A 16,170-nucleotide genomic window follows, 5' to 3' on the forward strand; every position below is an offset into this window, starting at 1 on the left:
TTTGTCAAGTCTGGCTACTTGCAGAGATAGCAAGATGAGCTTTACAGCGCAAAGAAATGAAACAAAGGCGGTTAAATGAAAAGTCTGAGCTGAAGTTAAGTGTCCCTCACAGGCAGACTCCTAAGAAAGCTGTGAGAGAAAAGCAGCAGTTCTGTATAGCAGAAGACAGCAATAAAACCAGCTATTTATTGCTTAGAAAGAAGGGGCTGAATTGTAGTGGGTGGGGCAGGCGTTCTTCCTGCTCAAGGACAGAAAGGTTGTTTCAGCCCTGGTGTGCCTGCACCGGAGGGGAAGCAATTAGTGTTAGTTGGACAGTGCCAAAACTGCTAAAGCGAGCTAGAAAACAACAACTTTGGAGAAAAAAAGAAAAACCCCACTGATGTGAACACTGAATACAGACTTTCCTGAGCCAGCTCTGAATTGCATTTTTTCTCTATTCTTAGAGACACAGATATAAACACATTATTTATGTTCATGTTAATGTTTTTCTCTAGTATGATAATAACTAGTTGGCCTTGAAAGCCAATAGCAGCTCTCCAAAGTGACAATGTCTAAGCACTGGCAGAACAGCAGCAGACTCAAAGACTACTGATATTTGGGGAAAAAAAAAAAAATCTTAAAAATGTCACCTTGGAAGCTTCATCTCTTGAGTTTTCCAGAAGCAGGGAACAACAGCCTCATTATGCTACCCTAAGCAATTACACATTAGCAACTGCGGGCAGGGAAAGAAACTGTTCTTCGCCAGTATCAACTGGGTGTTTGAGTCTGTCCCACACCCTGCTCCCAGGGCAACCATTTCCCTGGGGCCTGCCAAACGTGAGGGCTGCAGTACCAGCTAGCCACACCTGTAAGCTCAGAGTCTAGTCTTATGTGCTATTCTGAGTTCCCAAAAGTAAGGGAGTCGTGACTTATTTGGGGACAACATGGCAGCTCCTGCTCTCTGTTCTTCACAAGCTTCTTGGAAGTTGCTAACCAACAGGGCAGCCCAGCTGCTCGTTAGTCACTAGCTTTTACCTTTATCTGCTAAACTGTAAACAGGCACTGTCATAATATTAATAACATTATTATTAATAAAAGGCTCAGCTTAAGGTAATAAGCAGCTTCTGGGCAAGAAGACTAATTCAAGTTTATTTCTGCCACAAGTGCAGAACAGGCAGGTGAAAATCTCTACATGTGGTTAAGTAATCCACTACTGCTGGGGGACTTAAACCCACACCCTATCTGACAGGCCCAGCACCATTTTAAGACAAGTTTCCCCTCAAAGACTGAGCAGTTTACTGGCTTTAATAAGCTTGACTGGTACTTGTTATATTTTAGATTTAATAAGTGTTTATGCATAGAGTGTACATGCTCACCTTAGTAAGAATAGCTGAACCATGCCAGACCACTATCCTGTTTCTGTCAGTGGCCAAGAACAGATGTCAAAAGTTAAAAAACTGGAAAAAAAATACAGCCAAACAACCAAGAAGTTGAACCCAGAAGAACAGATCAGGTATATAAGAATACTTCCCAGAATAACTTTCCACATCTCTCATAATTGTCTTGTTTTGGTGAACTTCCTCCTTTCTTGAAAGGTAGGAAGAAACAGGTTGAGAGAATGGGAATTAAAGAATGGAAATTGAAGTCATACAGCTGTTGTACAGTTGATGAGAATTATCATTCATTTTAATATAAAAAGCTTGAAGAAGTTTTGATTAAATGTCAGTCACAGAAAAGAAAAAGGATTCAGTACAGAATATATGGTTACATAGAAAGGCTTTCCAGTTTCCCTTTCACTGACTTGTCAGAGGTCAATAATGTGTATTCTCTTGGGAAATAAGCTTCACCTAAGCCACACAGAGAAAGAAGGTGGCAAGCGATGTGTACAAGAGCATACACAAAGGAAGAGTAAAAGAAGTTTTAAAAGCATGCACATACTAGAAACAAAGGGACAGAAAAATGGTGAAGCTCTTTACATCATGAAGAACTCTTAGCAATATTAATACTCTTAGCAAAGAGGAAAGCTGAACAGAATAAGATATATAAGCTACTTCTATACAAAACAGCTTTGACGGTTTTGTTTGTTACACTAGCTTTCACATCTGCATCTGAATTGATTCAGAAAAATCTTCAGGAATCTTTGAAGTTAATGAAAGAAAAGAGTGAAAGATGTCTAAAGAAAAATAGGTCAAGAAATAGTCAAAGTTATAACACATGCAGCTTTCCAATAATTACTGTATAATTTAAAGCAGATGTTCAGCCACAAATCGTCCACTCAAGCCAAGACTCAGTTATCAGCAGAATTTTATCAGGATTTCATAGTGCCTATTTATTTTCACTTTAGATAGAGAAATTTTGGAGAGGAATACTGTCTCTTTCAGGAGTATGCATCTCCCACCTTTTGGAGTTCAAATAACTTTCATGGAACAAGCTCCTTGATGCTGTCAAGTTTAAGGTTTAGAAGGGGTTTAAAAAGTATTCAGCAAGTCCATTCAAGAAGCTAGACTTCATGAGATAGAAGCAGCCATGCAAAAGTGACACCGCTGTGTGTACAGATCTAGCCACTCAAGGCAATGACACCACCTAGCTCCACCCATCTAGACAGTTACCCTGAGGCTGACTGGGGGTGAGACATGCAGCTTCTCCAGACCAGGACTCTCATCCAGGTTACATCATCACATGCAGTATCATCATCAAATAATGAAAGTAATAATTCACTGCTGACCTGCTTCAATAAGATTGAACCTTGAGTTAACCCATAGCCTGCCATGCTGCACAACCACTTCTGTATTTAACTCAGTTTCTAGTTTAGAAGCTGAAAAAGCATACAGCTATATAAAGACACATGTGCACACTTTTAAAAAGTTACTACATTTAAATATAACAATACAGGAATACAAACCATGCATGTGTACACCATGGATTTCAAAAGGCTAGTCTTGAAGTATCTGAAACATACTTACAGATTTAACCCATGTTCATACACAATGCTTTTTTCTTCCACCTTCGTGGTATCTGCCATGAGACTTGATGAAGTTCTTTGAAAAGAAGTCATCATGCAAGCGCTGCCTTTAATTTTGAATCTTTGTTTCTAGTGCTTTTACAAACTAAGAAGCATGTCCCATATGGAATCAGTTTTACTTACAAAGTTTGGAAAGAGAGATCTAACACAACTGGATTACTTACCAGCTTCTGTTACTTGTCCCTCACTGTTTGTCTCCAAAACAGCTAGTCAATAAGCCTTTAAAAATATTAGTATCAAAAAGCAAAAGACCCCGAACTTTCTATATCAAGACAAAAATCTATACAAGAGCAGAAGATGTGATTTGCTGATATGCTGAAGAGTAATTTTAGACCTCTGATGTGACTAGTCCATTACAAATGCATTTTGATTACCTGTTATTTAGGTTGTGCACGTATCTACACGCACAGACCATACACCTGAACACAACCTATTAGAGCTCATTTTTGAGCATTTACTTGAAAGATGGTAATGCATGTTTGACGGGACAGCGGATCCCCTTGGGGATCGAACTACGGCGCCTGAATGAGCGTTAAGAGCAAAAATAAACTTTTGTTTCGCTTGAGGGCGACGCAAGATTCAGTGAGAGATAATTTCGCAAGCAGCTTTCCCCGCCTCTCACCGCGGCTCCTTACCGGAGCGAAGAAGCCACCTCCAAGGGCTTCCAAGGGAGGAAGGCACCCACCGCGCCAGCCACCCGCGCCTCTCCGCGCTCGCTCCCTAACAGGGGGCAGCGGAGCCGGGGCTGCACCAGCAGGGCGCAAAGGAGCGGAGGGAGCGCCCCGCTCCGCCGCCCCGGGCTGGCTCCCAGCAGGCGCCCCCGGCCGCCCCCACGCGCGGCGGGCAGCTCCGCGGCAGCGCCGCACCCGTGCAGCTCGCGACCTCACCTTTTTCACTTTACTCTCCAAGTCCATGTTGCCTCCTGGCCGGGAGCCGAGGCAGCTCCCCGCGGCGGCTCTCAGGTGCGGGGCGGGGCGGTGCGATGCCGTTCACACGCCGCCGCCACTGCGCTCAAACTTCCGCTGCCCTGCGGCAGTGGCTGCAGCCGAACAAAGGCAGCTCGGGAGCCAATCCCCGCCCGGCCTCCCGTGGCCGCCAGCCAATCACGCGCCGCGCCGCCGCCGTCGCCTTGCGCTGCCCTGCGCGGCCGCGCGCTGTCCGCCGCCCAGGGCACCGTACGCCCGCGGAGCCGGAGCCGGAGCCGGAGCCGGCGTCGGCGCGGGCGTCGGGGAGCGGAGCGGAGCAAGGGCCCGCCTGCAGGCAGGGCTTTTGAGTCATCCCTTGCAGGATGATAAGGTCATGGAGAAAGCATTTGCTGGCGCAGCAGTTTATCCTCGAGTATAAGCGCTGGGAAGCTGCTGCCTCCCAAAGCGGAGGAAAAGAAGCATCTGGGGCTCTGCTGATTATTGACAGCGGTAGGCAAGAGTGGGGCAGTGATTGCCAGCCGAAACTTTGTTCCCACATGCTCAGTGACTTCCCAGTGACAGCTTTTAAAATTTCTGCGTGCTAGGGCTGAGCTCTTGAGTTGTGTCAAGAGGGCATGAGGTGACACAGGAGTGTCAGTTGTGCCCATTTGCAAATGGGGCGGTGGAGAGCAGGGCAGCCCTGTGGGCAGTGGCGGGCTGTGTGGTGGTTGGGGCAGATAGTGTGGTGGTTGGGCTAGGTGGTATGGCAGCTTGGGAGACTGTGGCTGTTGGGGGACTGTGTGGTGGTCAGGTCAGGCAGTGTGATGGTCTGGTTGGGTGGTGTGGTGGTTGGGGCAGGCAGTATCTTCAAGAAGGGCAAGAAGTAGGACCCAGGGGACTACAGGCCAGTCAACCTCACCTTGATCCCTGGAAAGACGATGGAACAGCTAATCCTAGATACCATTTCCAAGCATATGAAGGACAAGAAGGTGATCAGGAGCAGTCGGCATGGATTCACAAAGGGGCAGTCATGCTTAACCAACCTGATAGCCTCCTATGATGGAATGACTGGCTGGGTAGGTGAGGAGAGAGCAGTGCATGTGGTCTACCTTGATTTCAGTAAGGCTCTTGACACTGTCTCCCTTAACATCCTCATAGGCAAGATGATGAAGTATGGGATAAATATTGTGAAAGAATTCAGACTTTGATCCCAGTCTTCAAATTTTTGTGTCTGCAGTCAATATTAGGATGTGGTTGGTAATATAAAATGCCACAGAAAGTAAGCATTTGCAAGGTTTAGGCCTGATATTTCCTTTTGATACATTTGATTGAATACTTTCATATACATTTTCTTCTCTCATATTTCTTTTGATCTTTGGAAGGCACATCTGTCCAGACCTTACAGGTACCCTCGTCAGTGTTCATGAATAATTTGATAGATTATTCTGTCACTAATCTGAAATAGCTAATATTCCTTCTCCACACATACCAATTTTTCTTAAGTAAGCCTTAGGTTATTTTGTTTCTTCCCCAGTGGCCAAATATGTCTTTACTTCAGTTTTTATTTTGTTGTTTTTGTTGTTGTTGTCATCACTTGTTCGTAGATAATTGCAGCAACGAGAAAATTAGGCTAGATCTGTTTGTTCTCTCTTATCTCCGATCATGGTAGCTTTCGGAGGCTCAGCCTTTTGACATAAAAGGAAACTTCTGATTGACTTTTCTGCTGGAACTCTAGTAACAGCATCATGGTGGATGGCATGGGCCAGCTGCTCCTACCTAATCTGTACAACAGTCCTCAATGAAGAAGTTCAACAAAAAAACAAGAGAGGATGCTCTCAAGTCATAACATTAGAAGAAATGAGAGAACACAGACCATTAGGTGCCACTGATATGCTCATTGTGTTTCTGTTCAGAAAAGAGGTGCATAAGGGCTGTTCGTTGTGTGTGGAGGGTGAGATTTTGTTTTTCCTTTTTTTGTTTGCATTCTGTTTTGTTTGGTTAAGTTGTTTCTTTGTGCTGGTTTTGGGTATAAAAGGCAAGGGTGCCTTTCGGAGTGATTGAAATGCTGGTATACCTGGGACCAATATAGCCTGAATACCATTTACATGCACAACTTCCTCTCAGACTAAGATCAAAGGGGATCAGTCAGGTTATTATGTCTGTTCAGTGAATGAACTGTAAAACGGATAGGAGTGTTTTATGTAATAATGAAAAATGCCAGTAGACTTTGCTATTACAAAGACTTGCTAGATACCTTTGACTATGCTAAGCAGAGAAAGGAAAGTATTGTAGTCCTTGTCATGTGACTTTCATATGGGAATGGACATGTGAACATGCTTTCATTTTAGGAAGCTAAAACAAAGTAAAATAAAATCATGTATGGTTTAACCATATTTTGCTTATTCTTATTTACCTGGCAATAATAGCACTGTACTCTTTTAATGAAGACATTTTTTTCCTATTAAGTTGTGACACTACTGGCTTAATAATAATTTCATTCGTTTGTAATTTTCTTGAAACTCTTGAGTTGGAGATACTCTGCTTGTGATTTGTACATCTTTCAAGTTTGTATAAAGATGTCATACTAAAGTGACAAAACATAGTAAACTTTTAATAGCCTTTCTATCTATGAACTATGAAGGCTACAAATTAATATATGTAATCTAAAATGCAGAGACTGTTATAAGACTTCTCTTTTGCAAACCAGCAGATAGTTGCTGGAATATCCTTCCTCTGAGACCTGGATCAGGAAAGAATCCATTTTCAGAATCTAATTCTTTTCTGTGCTTTCTGTAACTTTAATTAGCCTGGACTTGGTGACTGCAGAAATAAGTTTGTGTTCTGTGAATTTGATCCTGTATAGCTCTTCCCCTTAAGGATTCTGAAGTTCTGAAGTTGCCAGACACTCAGCACTGACATGTGCCAGGACACAGAACTGGGCTTTCTCATAACGTACTTGGAAATACGGAATACCTTTTTTAAAATCTTACTTTTTTTTTGAAAAAAAAAAGCAAGACACATCCCAGCATTAACTTTCCCACAATGACATTCTTGGAGCCAACAGACAGAAGACAAGAAAAAGCTAATAATTCTGCCATATACACTTCTGGGAACATAGACTATGGAGAGTGCAAAATCTATCAGATTGTCTTGCTGGTTTTACAATTTTGGTTGCACTCAGATACCATAACGATGAATGCATTTGGAGTAATGATATATCTCCAAACATTAGATATGTAGATAACATAGATGATTTATAATTCCACCCTTGAATGAGAGAAAGGATGATATCATAATGACTTAGCAATGCTTAAAATTTGTTTCTGGGAAAGCTGTTATTTCATAAACAGTTCTTTTGTTTAAAATTTAAAGAAAATATATCAGACTAGCTTCTAGCTACATTCTTCTAGTTGCGTTGTTTACTCAGTGCTTCATGCGTTATAACCAATGACACAGTGTGCTTTTAAGATTTTTCTGTAAGTATAATCTTAAGTGTAATATAAATATAAGAGTCTGTCTTGCCTCAAAGTGCCTTAATACACTAATTTAGTTTTCAAAAAACATTTCAGATTGAGAAAGGGATAGCATTTGCCTTTTTCGTATTCATTTGAGTAAAAGAAGGGGACATAATGTGGAATGGCTTGGGCTAGATTAAAAAAAGAAAAGCCTGGAGTGGAACTTGAGTGCCTAAATCAAAAGTTGAAAATCTTACTGTCCCCTTCCCCTGTGCTTCCCAGCCAAGCACATATGTAGTTCTTCACTGTACTTTGTTTTACTTTTTACTTATCTAGATTTGGGCTTCTTTGAATGCTTAAAGCTACTATTGATAGACTAATTTGATACATCTCTCATGCTTGGCCTGTTCAAGATCTAGAGACTAGCCCTTAATGCATTTAGGCCTTCAGAGAGGCTTAATCTGTTAGGAAGTTCTGAAACTTCCATGCATGAAATAGTGACAGATTTAGGATGCTTACAAAATACAATGACAACTCTTGCTTTTTTAAAAGACAGTAGTGAGAAGACGCTCTGCCCACTTTTTCTGTAATGTTCCAGTAGTTACTGAATGTGCCCCTGGATTGGAAAATGAAGTTGTATGCATTCCTCAGCCTGATGGAGATCCATCCAGCTTCCAGCTGTTACGTCTGTGGTCTAGCTGCCAGACTTTGGCTTCATAGTCTGGTTGGCTACATAGATGAGGTGTTCTAGCTGCTACTTTTGAAGCTGTGACACTGTGCAGAAGAGAGAAAGAGGTCCATTGAATTAATGATAGAGTAGTATGTCTCTCTAAGTTAGTGGATATAGAGTCCCAAGACTTTCATTAACCAGCTGTTGGGTAAACCTACATAGCTAGGCCAAGGAGTGAGGACTTGTTACCCAAAGAAACCTCAACAAAGGCTACTGTCCTGCTCTTTCCTGTTCTCCGTGTCTGCTCCAGTGAGTCTTCAGTTCTTTTTGAAAAAGCGGCAAAGCAGAATGGTGGAAAATATGCTGTAGCTTCATGATTATGTCACTTGCCTTGGAAAGCCAAAGCTTTGGTCAGTCAGGGGAGGAACTTGAACCTGCATCTTCCACTTCCTGGGGAAGTGCTAGAAGCAGAAAGAGAAGGGAAAGGGAGGGGAGGAGAGGGAAGAAAAGAAAAACCTCCTCTAAAAGGAAAGAATGAACTGTACTTTGTTCTTTGAAAGAATTAGGATAGGAGGAGGGGGTTACAGGCTCTATATCCTAATAGACAGAGACGTTTTCTAGCAAGTATGGGTGATTCATGTAAGTCACAGAGAAATGGTTCAGTGTTTCCAGTGAAATAGATGGAGGCAGCTGCCTGCTGACTGTGATTCCTTTCTTGCTCAGTGTGCTTCAGAGTTTGGAATCTGTTCTGGATTACTGAACTCCTCTATGTGCTTCAGGTGCCCTAGTATAGAAGTCAAGCTTTATAATGCATAACTGTTAGGCCTTCAAATACTTTGCTGGATATAATTCAGAAATTATGTAGTGGATAATGGAGCTAATTCTTTAATCCATTTCTGCTGCGTAAACCCAGCCAAGAAATCAGTACTTACAAACATGCCAACCTGAAGAAGGCTCCTGCATTATTAAATCTCTAACTGAAGTAAATATACTTAGACCCGTACTAAAAATGTATTATAAATTATACTATAAATAACTTATAAATATGGTATCAGAAAAATACCAAATAAGGCCAGAGATGCACTTGTGCTCTTTGAAAAACTTATTGTACCATTAGATCCCATAAAGATTTCGTTTGATTTTTGACGGGGCTGACAAGTGTCCTCTGTCTCATTTAAGGATATGAGCAAATAGCAAAAGGCAGATATGATAATTCTTGTAGGATAATTTTTCTGTTGTGGTAGTTGCTTCTATTTTTTTCCGTATTATAATTTTTATTATTTTCTAATATTTTATTTTGATTTGGACCAGCTATCTACACTTTTCTATCTATTTTCCATCTAGACAGAGATCCAAAATGTTAGCTGTTTATCTATTAGCTACATTGACTCTAATTAGGTAGAATGACTTTCACGTTGTTTTTGTTGTTGTAAAGATCAAATCATAGATTCTTAATGTCCAGTAGCAAACACTGTTTTCTGCCAAAACTTTTCTTTCTTTTTTTTCTTTCCTTTTTTTTTTTTTTTTTTTTTTTTTCATGAGAACAGGCCAGTTCATTGAAGTCAAACCTTTTTGCAGGAATACAAATACTAGGAATGGAATTTCTGATCTCAGTAGAAGAACATAGGAAAAAAATTACCATCTTGCCTGGGGTTAAGGTATCTGCATGAGTCGTAGAAGACCAAATCTTCTGTTCAAGATCCTGCTCTGCCTAGCTCAGAGGGAAGGCTTTGGCCACAGCGAATGCTTTGACTGTGGGGTGGTTAGCCAGTCCAGTAAAGGACAAAGGGTGTTTCTCTCAGGTTTCTCACTTTGATTGTCCTTGGTTTCATTCCAGTGCAGAACAAGACAATTTTTGATCTCTCAAAAAAGTATAGGATAGGAAATAATTTCCTGCCCAGCTCTGCTAACAATATAATATTATGAGCACTTGGCTTCTTTCCCAAGCAAGGGAACTCCAGCAAATGTTGTAAGGTTCTCAGATTTTCCATTAGTAACAATTTACATACATATTGTATATAATGTCTAGAGATGGATAATATAACTACCAGCTGGATAGTTAATGCCTGTTTGGCTGTAATGTATATTTAATAACTTCAGCCTAGACTTACAGAGATGATCTCTAACAGTTTTGAAAGAAAGCAGTTACAGTGTATGAGATCATCCATTTATGGCTACAAATGCCAAAGAACATTAATAGGTAATTGAATTCTTTATGTGTCCATTCATAATTAGACTCTAAGGATACTTGCCACCCACATCCCAGAAAAGCGAGCTAGTTAAGTCTTAGGAAACAGGCACTGTGCATCAACCCTCTCGCATACCAGACTCCTTTTATAGCCATAGAAAAACCTCCAGGCTTGGCTGTGCAAGCAGAAATTTTTCTCTCGAGTGGATTGAGGTTGCCATTAGGGTCACACATCTCCAAGCTGCCTCTTCAATAGATCAGATTCTTTTGCTCTTTGTCTCACTGATCAAAACCATTCCTAGACTAACCCATTTGAGATTTTACCCAGTAACTTATAGCTTGTCAAAGAACAAGTCTCAAGAGGAAAGATTTATAGTTTCTGATGATGTATATGGTATACTGTAATAAGAATTGAGGTTAGGACAAATATCTAAAGTAAATGCTATGGTAAGTAAACTCCCTCCTTTGGCTTGCTGCTTCTTTTTGCTCCAGTTCTGTAAGATTTTCTGCTTCACTGAAATCCTTCCTCAGACTTAAATAGTGTCATATAATAATATGATTTTGCTACTAGTGTAGCAGTTACTACCTCTATTTGAATAGAAGTTTAGGCCTTAATCCAGCAGATATCTGTAATGGGCTTGGTGGGAATGCCAGTTAAGATTCATGAGCCATCCATGGAGAGCATTTCCTTGCCCTTGTGCATTCATTTGTATTGAAAAGGTGTCATTTATGTCTTTAGCAGCTGTGGAATTTGTTTGTTGCTTGTAATTCACTGTGGCTATTGTATTCTGATGTTTCATTTAAAAGCCTTTGGTGCAGAGGTTATGCAAGAGGATTAATCTTCAGGAGTGGTATTTTCTACCAAAAAGGTGGCATTGTCTCAAGAACAGAGCAGGAATCAGAGCACACTTGCATTTTCAGTGAATGAAAAAGAATTTTCAAAAGCTCTCAGGAGACTTGACTTGTTTTTCTGTGGCAAAGAGACTACAAAGCCATGAATTGAGCCAGAAGTGGATGTTTAAATACACTTGCTGGCTTTGGTCTTTGTTAAGCCTTGTTCTAGAATTTTTGCCTACATGCTTAGCTTTAAACAGTCACGTAGTCCCAGCCATTTCAAGTGGTGTATGGGCTTGCATACAATTAACCATACTGTGTTTTGGTGAGAAATTAAAAGATTTTCAGGTACTTAAATAGATACTTTAGTAAAGGTAACCATATATGTAGCTGAGGAGCACTTAGAGAAAACAACTGGTCATATCTAACAACAATTTCTGCCTAAAGTAGCAGTTCTATTTCTTCCTCCTTCCTCCCCTGCTATCTTTTGTGCAGTCTCATGACCTTCCTTGTGCCATCTCTGGTGCTTCTCTCATTCTCTCATTCAGTCTCTCATTTCAGCTCAGTAAGCTGGAAGGAATCTATTGATTTCTTCTTTTCTGTATGATAAATTAATTTTCCATCAGTTTAGTGAGCTGAATTGGTCATGGAGGAAATCAAACACCAGAAATGACACAAGGGGAGGGGCAGGGTGGCATAGCTGGGAGCAGATAAGGGGGAGCAGGATTTGGACCACCTCTCTAGGCAATAGTTAATTGTCGGGTTACTTCTGTACTTCTCATGGAAATGCATAATGAAGTAGGCAGAGAAAGAGGTAAGTCATTGCAGAAGGAGAAGTGGTAGGACTATTAAATACACTGATGAGACAGCTTTATTACAAAACAGGGTCTCGAGGAGTTTAGGGATTGGATGTTGAAGATGGGAAAGACAGAGACAAGCATGGTCATTAGTTGCTCAGGAGGCACTACAGAATTCATGCCATCCATACTGTATCACTGAGAAACTGGCTGTTATACATACTGTAGAAGAAGCACCAAGTCTGTGAGTCCCGAAGGTCAGCAGTGTGTTTGCAATGTGTTTGCACACCTTTAAGTGCAATACCATCCAGATTCTGACTAGTTCAATGTACAGTAGCAACATATTTACAGCATATAATTAAAGAACTGGAAAACAAATCATTCACTGATCAAGCATCTCATTATAATGGACAATGGGAGTATCGCTGTCTCAAAGCTCTTGGAAAAAATATAATGCATGAATGCAGAAGAAAACAGAAGCTTTTGAGATTATATCTGATTTTGTGGTTTCACTTCTTAATTGCCCATATGGTGCATTTCTTCTTTTCTGTACTTATTAGGTGTGAAGAATTGCAGCAGGTTTTCTGACAAATATTTTATACATGCACTGGCTCTACTCCTTTACTGGTAGAGACTGTAAAGGATTCAGAAGACATTACTAAAAAGAAACAGTATGAATAATATGATATATCAGATTAGAGCTTTTCATATATTTTCTTATTTTTTGTGTATGTGTTCTCTTACCCTTTGCCATTATTTCACTTCAATCTTTCGTCTATTCCCTTATATGGCGCGACTGAAGTTTTAGTTTACCTTTCTCATCAATGTTTTGCTTTGCTTTCTCAAAAAGTATTTTAATGTAGCTTGATAGCATCTTATATTTATCTGTTACTAAGGGAATATATACAAAACTGAACACAGAAAAAGTCAGCAGAGTCTGTGTGCCCATGTACATGTCTACCTCTCAATGTTTTTTTCTTTCCTTTCTTTCTTTGCTTGTTTTTTCATGAATGACAAAATATAGTACCAATAGCCAAGGCTATCCAACACTTTCAATCTAAGGTCTATTTTCAGTTCCTTCTAACTTTGTCAGACATTAACCATTCAAGCTGAAAACTTTCCTGCCTCACAAGCTATCAGGCTATGCCTTTTCTGCGTTTTACTCTTCCTTTTTTGTTTAATTTACTTGTGGAGAGGGAGATGATAGAGGGGAGAAAAAAAGTTGATTTATTTTTAATGCCAGCAAAGACAATTAAGGTGATTCCTAGAACATGAATTGTGGAGAATATTTTGCTTTGATTGGTCCAAGTTAAAAATTCTTGCCCCTGTTTCACTGGAAATTTTACTGACAGCTAAAGGCTCATTCTGGAGGCATTTTCATTAGAAGTGAATGGCTATGTCTAGCAAACAGGTGAAGTGGCTGTGCTGCTCTCCTCTTGAGTAGTCTTGTGGTTAGGGCATTGAGCTGTGGAAGTGTGGGAGATCCTTGTCTAATCTTTTCTCTTTTCATACTGAATCTCCCACACATGTCCTATAACCTATGGGGTAGGGAATCATTCTGTCTCCTTGTCTACCTAAAATATTTTGTACTGAGCAGAACAGCTTTGACAAGAAACCTTCTTCTCTTATATCCCTTTTAGTGCAAAATACCTGCAAAATCCTTTGAACAGCCCTTGCTCAGACAATTATCCATTCCATTCAATGTGGAATAATTGCTATTGTAGCCACACTTAAAATACTTGAATTTGACAATTTCTATAATCCCAGGCAACTGTACTATGCACTAGCTGATAAGCTTAAGGAAGTAAATATCCTCTTCTTTGCTCTTTTTGTAAATGGCTCTGAAATCACCTTGTGAATATAGCCCACATTTTTGAAGGGTTTTGGGTTTTTTTACATGACAGCTTTATTTGTCAAGTTCAGCCCAACATCACAAATACATTTATATTAAGTAAAACTGTATTTCTGCTGAGCAAATTATTCACGAAAAACAGTTTATACAGCTCTAAGTCTAATGTTTCTTATATTTGCAGTGAGCAGTTGAATTTTGGCAGAAAGCAGTTTGGGATGTCTCTTTTGATGTTTTGTAAAGAATAGATGAATTTGATTCTAACTTCTGAAAAACTGTAGTTCACAAAAATGTGTCACAATTTGGGAACTAAGTTTGAAGCTTGTCAGTACTACGTAGGTCCAGTGATCAGACAGTCAGCCTAGGCTCAGTAAACTGAACTGGTTATGTTCTTTGGGATATTATTCCTGTATGACTGAGCAATGTATTGAAGATAATTTTTTCAAGAAAAAAGGGCTAATATTCTAAAGAGTTTAAATCCTACTGTTTTTCCCTTTTGAAAAATATCATATCTGTACCTTGGTATTCATGTACAAAATGAGAATAACAACTCATCCTTAAACCCTGGAAAACAAAAAGTCATTCAAGAATCCAAGAATCCAAGAGCCTTCATATTCTGTAAGGGCGTTACTTCATAAGTGCTTAAAATAGATACATGACTCTGGAGCAATCAAATAGTGAGTCAGTTCCAACATTTTATAATTTCGTGATGTTAGAAAAGTCAAATAGCATGTATCTATTTATTTCTTCTGGACTAGCTTATCATTTTTGTTAAGAGGATGCCTTGTTTAAACTAGAGAATTCACTTGAGGTTTTGATCCACTCAGATTATTAAAAGATGTTTTACTGTTGTCACTGTGCTTTGATTCAGAACTCCAGCTACATCAAATAACTACAGCAGAATTGATTTATCTGCTGCTGCACTTATAAAGGTCTGCTCAGTAGTAAAAATACTCCACCGCTTCTGGCAGAAGAATGCTGCATTTTCCTTTGAATTCAATTTGCAGTTCAAATCCTGTCTTCAAAACAGGATTATCAAACACTGAATATATGCAGGATTCCTGAAACATCATAATGCAAATTGGCAGTCACTTATCACACATTATTAAAAGTTTTCAAAAATCACAATGTTGTCACTGTAATTAGAAGTCTCTTTATATTGTACTACATAAGTGGCTTGTTAATCTGAAATGAAAGTTATTAATATCAGGGTCTTAATTACTATAATTACATTAAACGTAGTCTTGTTGTGAAGGATGAGAATGCTGTTGTTGCTCTACAGACTTGTGTGAATATCTTTGAATGATTGTTATACAATGCCAGTGATTTTGCACTAGCCTTCAGATATAATTATGATTTAAATTTTGAAGCCAATTGTAGTATAGTATAGCATAAGTATATTTTCTACTTTCGAGTTCTAATATAACTAAGGATGAAAGTCTACTGTGGCTGCCATCACAACTTTGGAATCAGTTTTTGTGGGAAAAATAATCCATGGTTTTCTTTTTCCTTTGGGAGACGAGGTGAATGTGGTGAGATGTAAATGATCAAACTTCATTGGCAGCTTAGAATACCAAATTTTAATCTCAGGATACTTCTGAGGTCAATGAAAGGAAAATGATGCCATCCTCAGAAAATTATTTTTGTAGCTATTTTAAAAGCTGCTACCTACAAGGAAAAGTAAGGATTGAATTTGGAAAGCCAGATGGGATTTCTGGTTTAGCTCCTAGGTGGATTCTCCCTTTCTCAGTAATACCTACTCTCATTCACAGTGTTACTCATGACTTGTCACTACATATAAATGATGGGAGGGGAAAATATTATTTCATAGAATCATTCAGAGGGAAGGGTGGTCATCTACTCCAACCTCCTGCTCAGTAGGGTCAACACTCAGACTGAGTTGCTTAGGGCTTTGTCCTGTCAGTTCTTGAAAACCTCCAAGGATGGAGTTTATGCAACCTCTCTGGTCAACTTGCTCCAGTGCTTAGTTATCTTCATGATCAAAAATGTTCTCTGTGTATCAAGTTGGAATATCCCATGTTTCAATTTATGACCACTGCTTTTCATTCTCCCACTGTAGACCTCAGTAAAGAGCCTGGCTCTATCTTCTTGACAGTTGCTAAGGTCCCCCAAAACTGCCTCTTTTCCAGGCTGAACCAGCTCCGCTCCTTCAGCCCGTCATCTCAGATCAAGTGCTCCAGCCCCTGACTGTCTTGGTAGCCTTATGCTGAACTTGCTGTGGTTAATCAACATCTTTCCTGTACTGAGGTGCCCAAAACTGGCTGCACTACTCCAGAAGTGGTCTAATGAGTGCCAAGTAGAGGGGAATAATCACTTCCCTTAATCTAATGGCTACTGACCATCAGGACTCCCCAGGTGTTTTCCAATAGAGTTGCTATCCAGTCAGTCAGTCCCCAGCCTATAAATCCCTATAATGCAGGGGCAGCCCTGCCTTCAAGCATATTGACTGC

General features: G+C 40.0%; 1 protein-coding gene across 2 annotated transcripts in view; it reads right to left on the minus strand.

The window, feature by feature from the left end:
• Window positions 1-4,249, minus strand: part of TES (testin LIM domain protein) — a 30,247-nt gene extending 25,998 nt beyond the window's left edge. The window contains exon 1 of one of the 2 annotated variants that reach the window (XM_026097357.2): window positions 3,889-4,249. In XM_026097357.2, the coding sequence (XP_025953142.1) occupies window positions 3,889-3,915 (27 nt within the window). In that variant the 5' untranslated portion in view covers window positions 3,916-4,249. Of the gene's footprint in view, window positions 1-3,165; window positions 3,250-3,888 lie in introns of those variants that run through there. The other variant, XM_026097358.2, reaches the window with a different exon arrangement.
• Window positions 4,250-16,170: the final 11,921 nt, after the last annotated feature.

Source organism: Dromaius novaehollandiae, chromosome 1 (genome assembly GCF_036370855.1).
Source record: "Dromaius novaehollandiae isolate bDroNov1 chromosome 1, bDroNov1.hap1, whole genome shotgun sequence".
NCBI lineage: Eukaryota > Metazoa > Chordata > Aves > Casuariiformes > Dromaiidae > Dromaius > Dromaius novaehollandiae.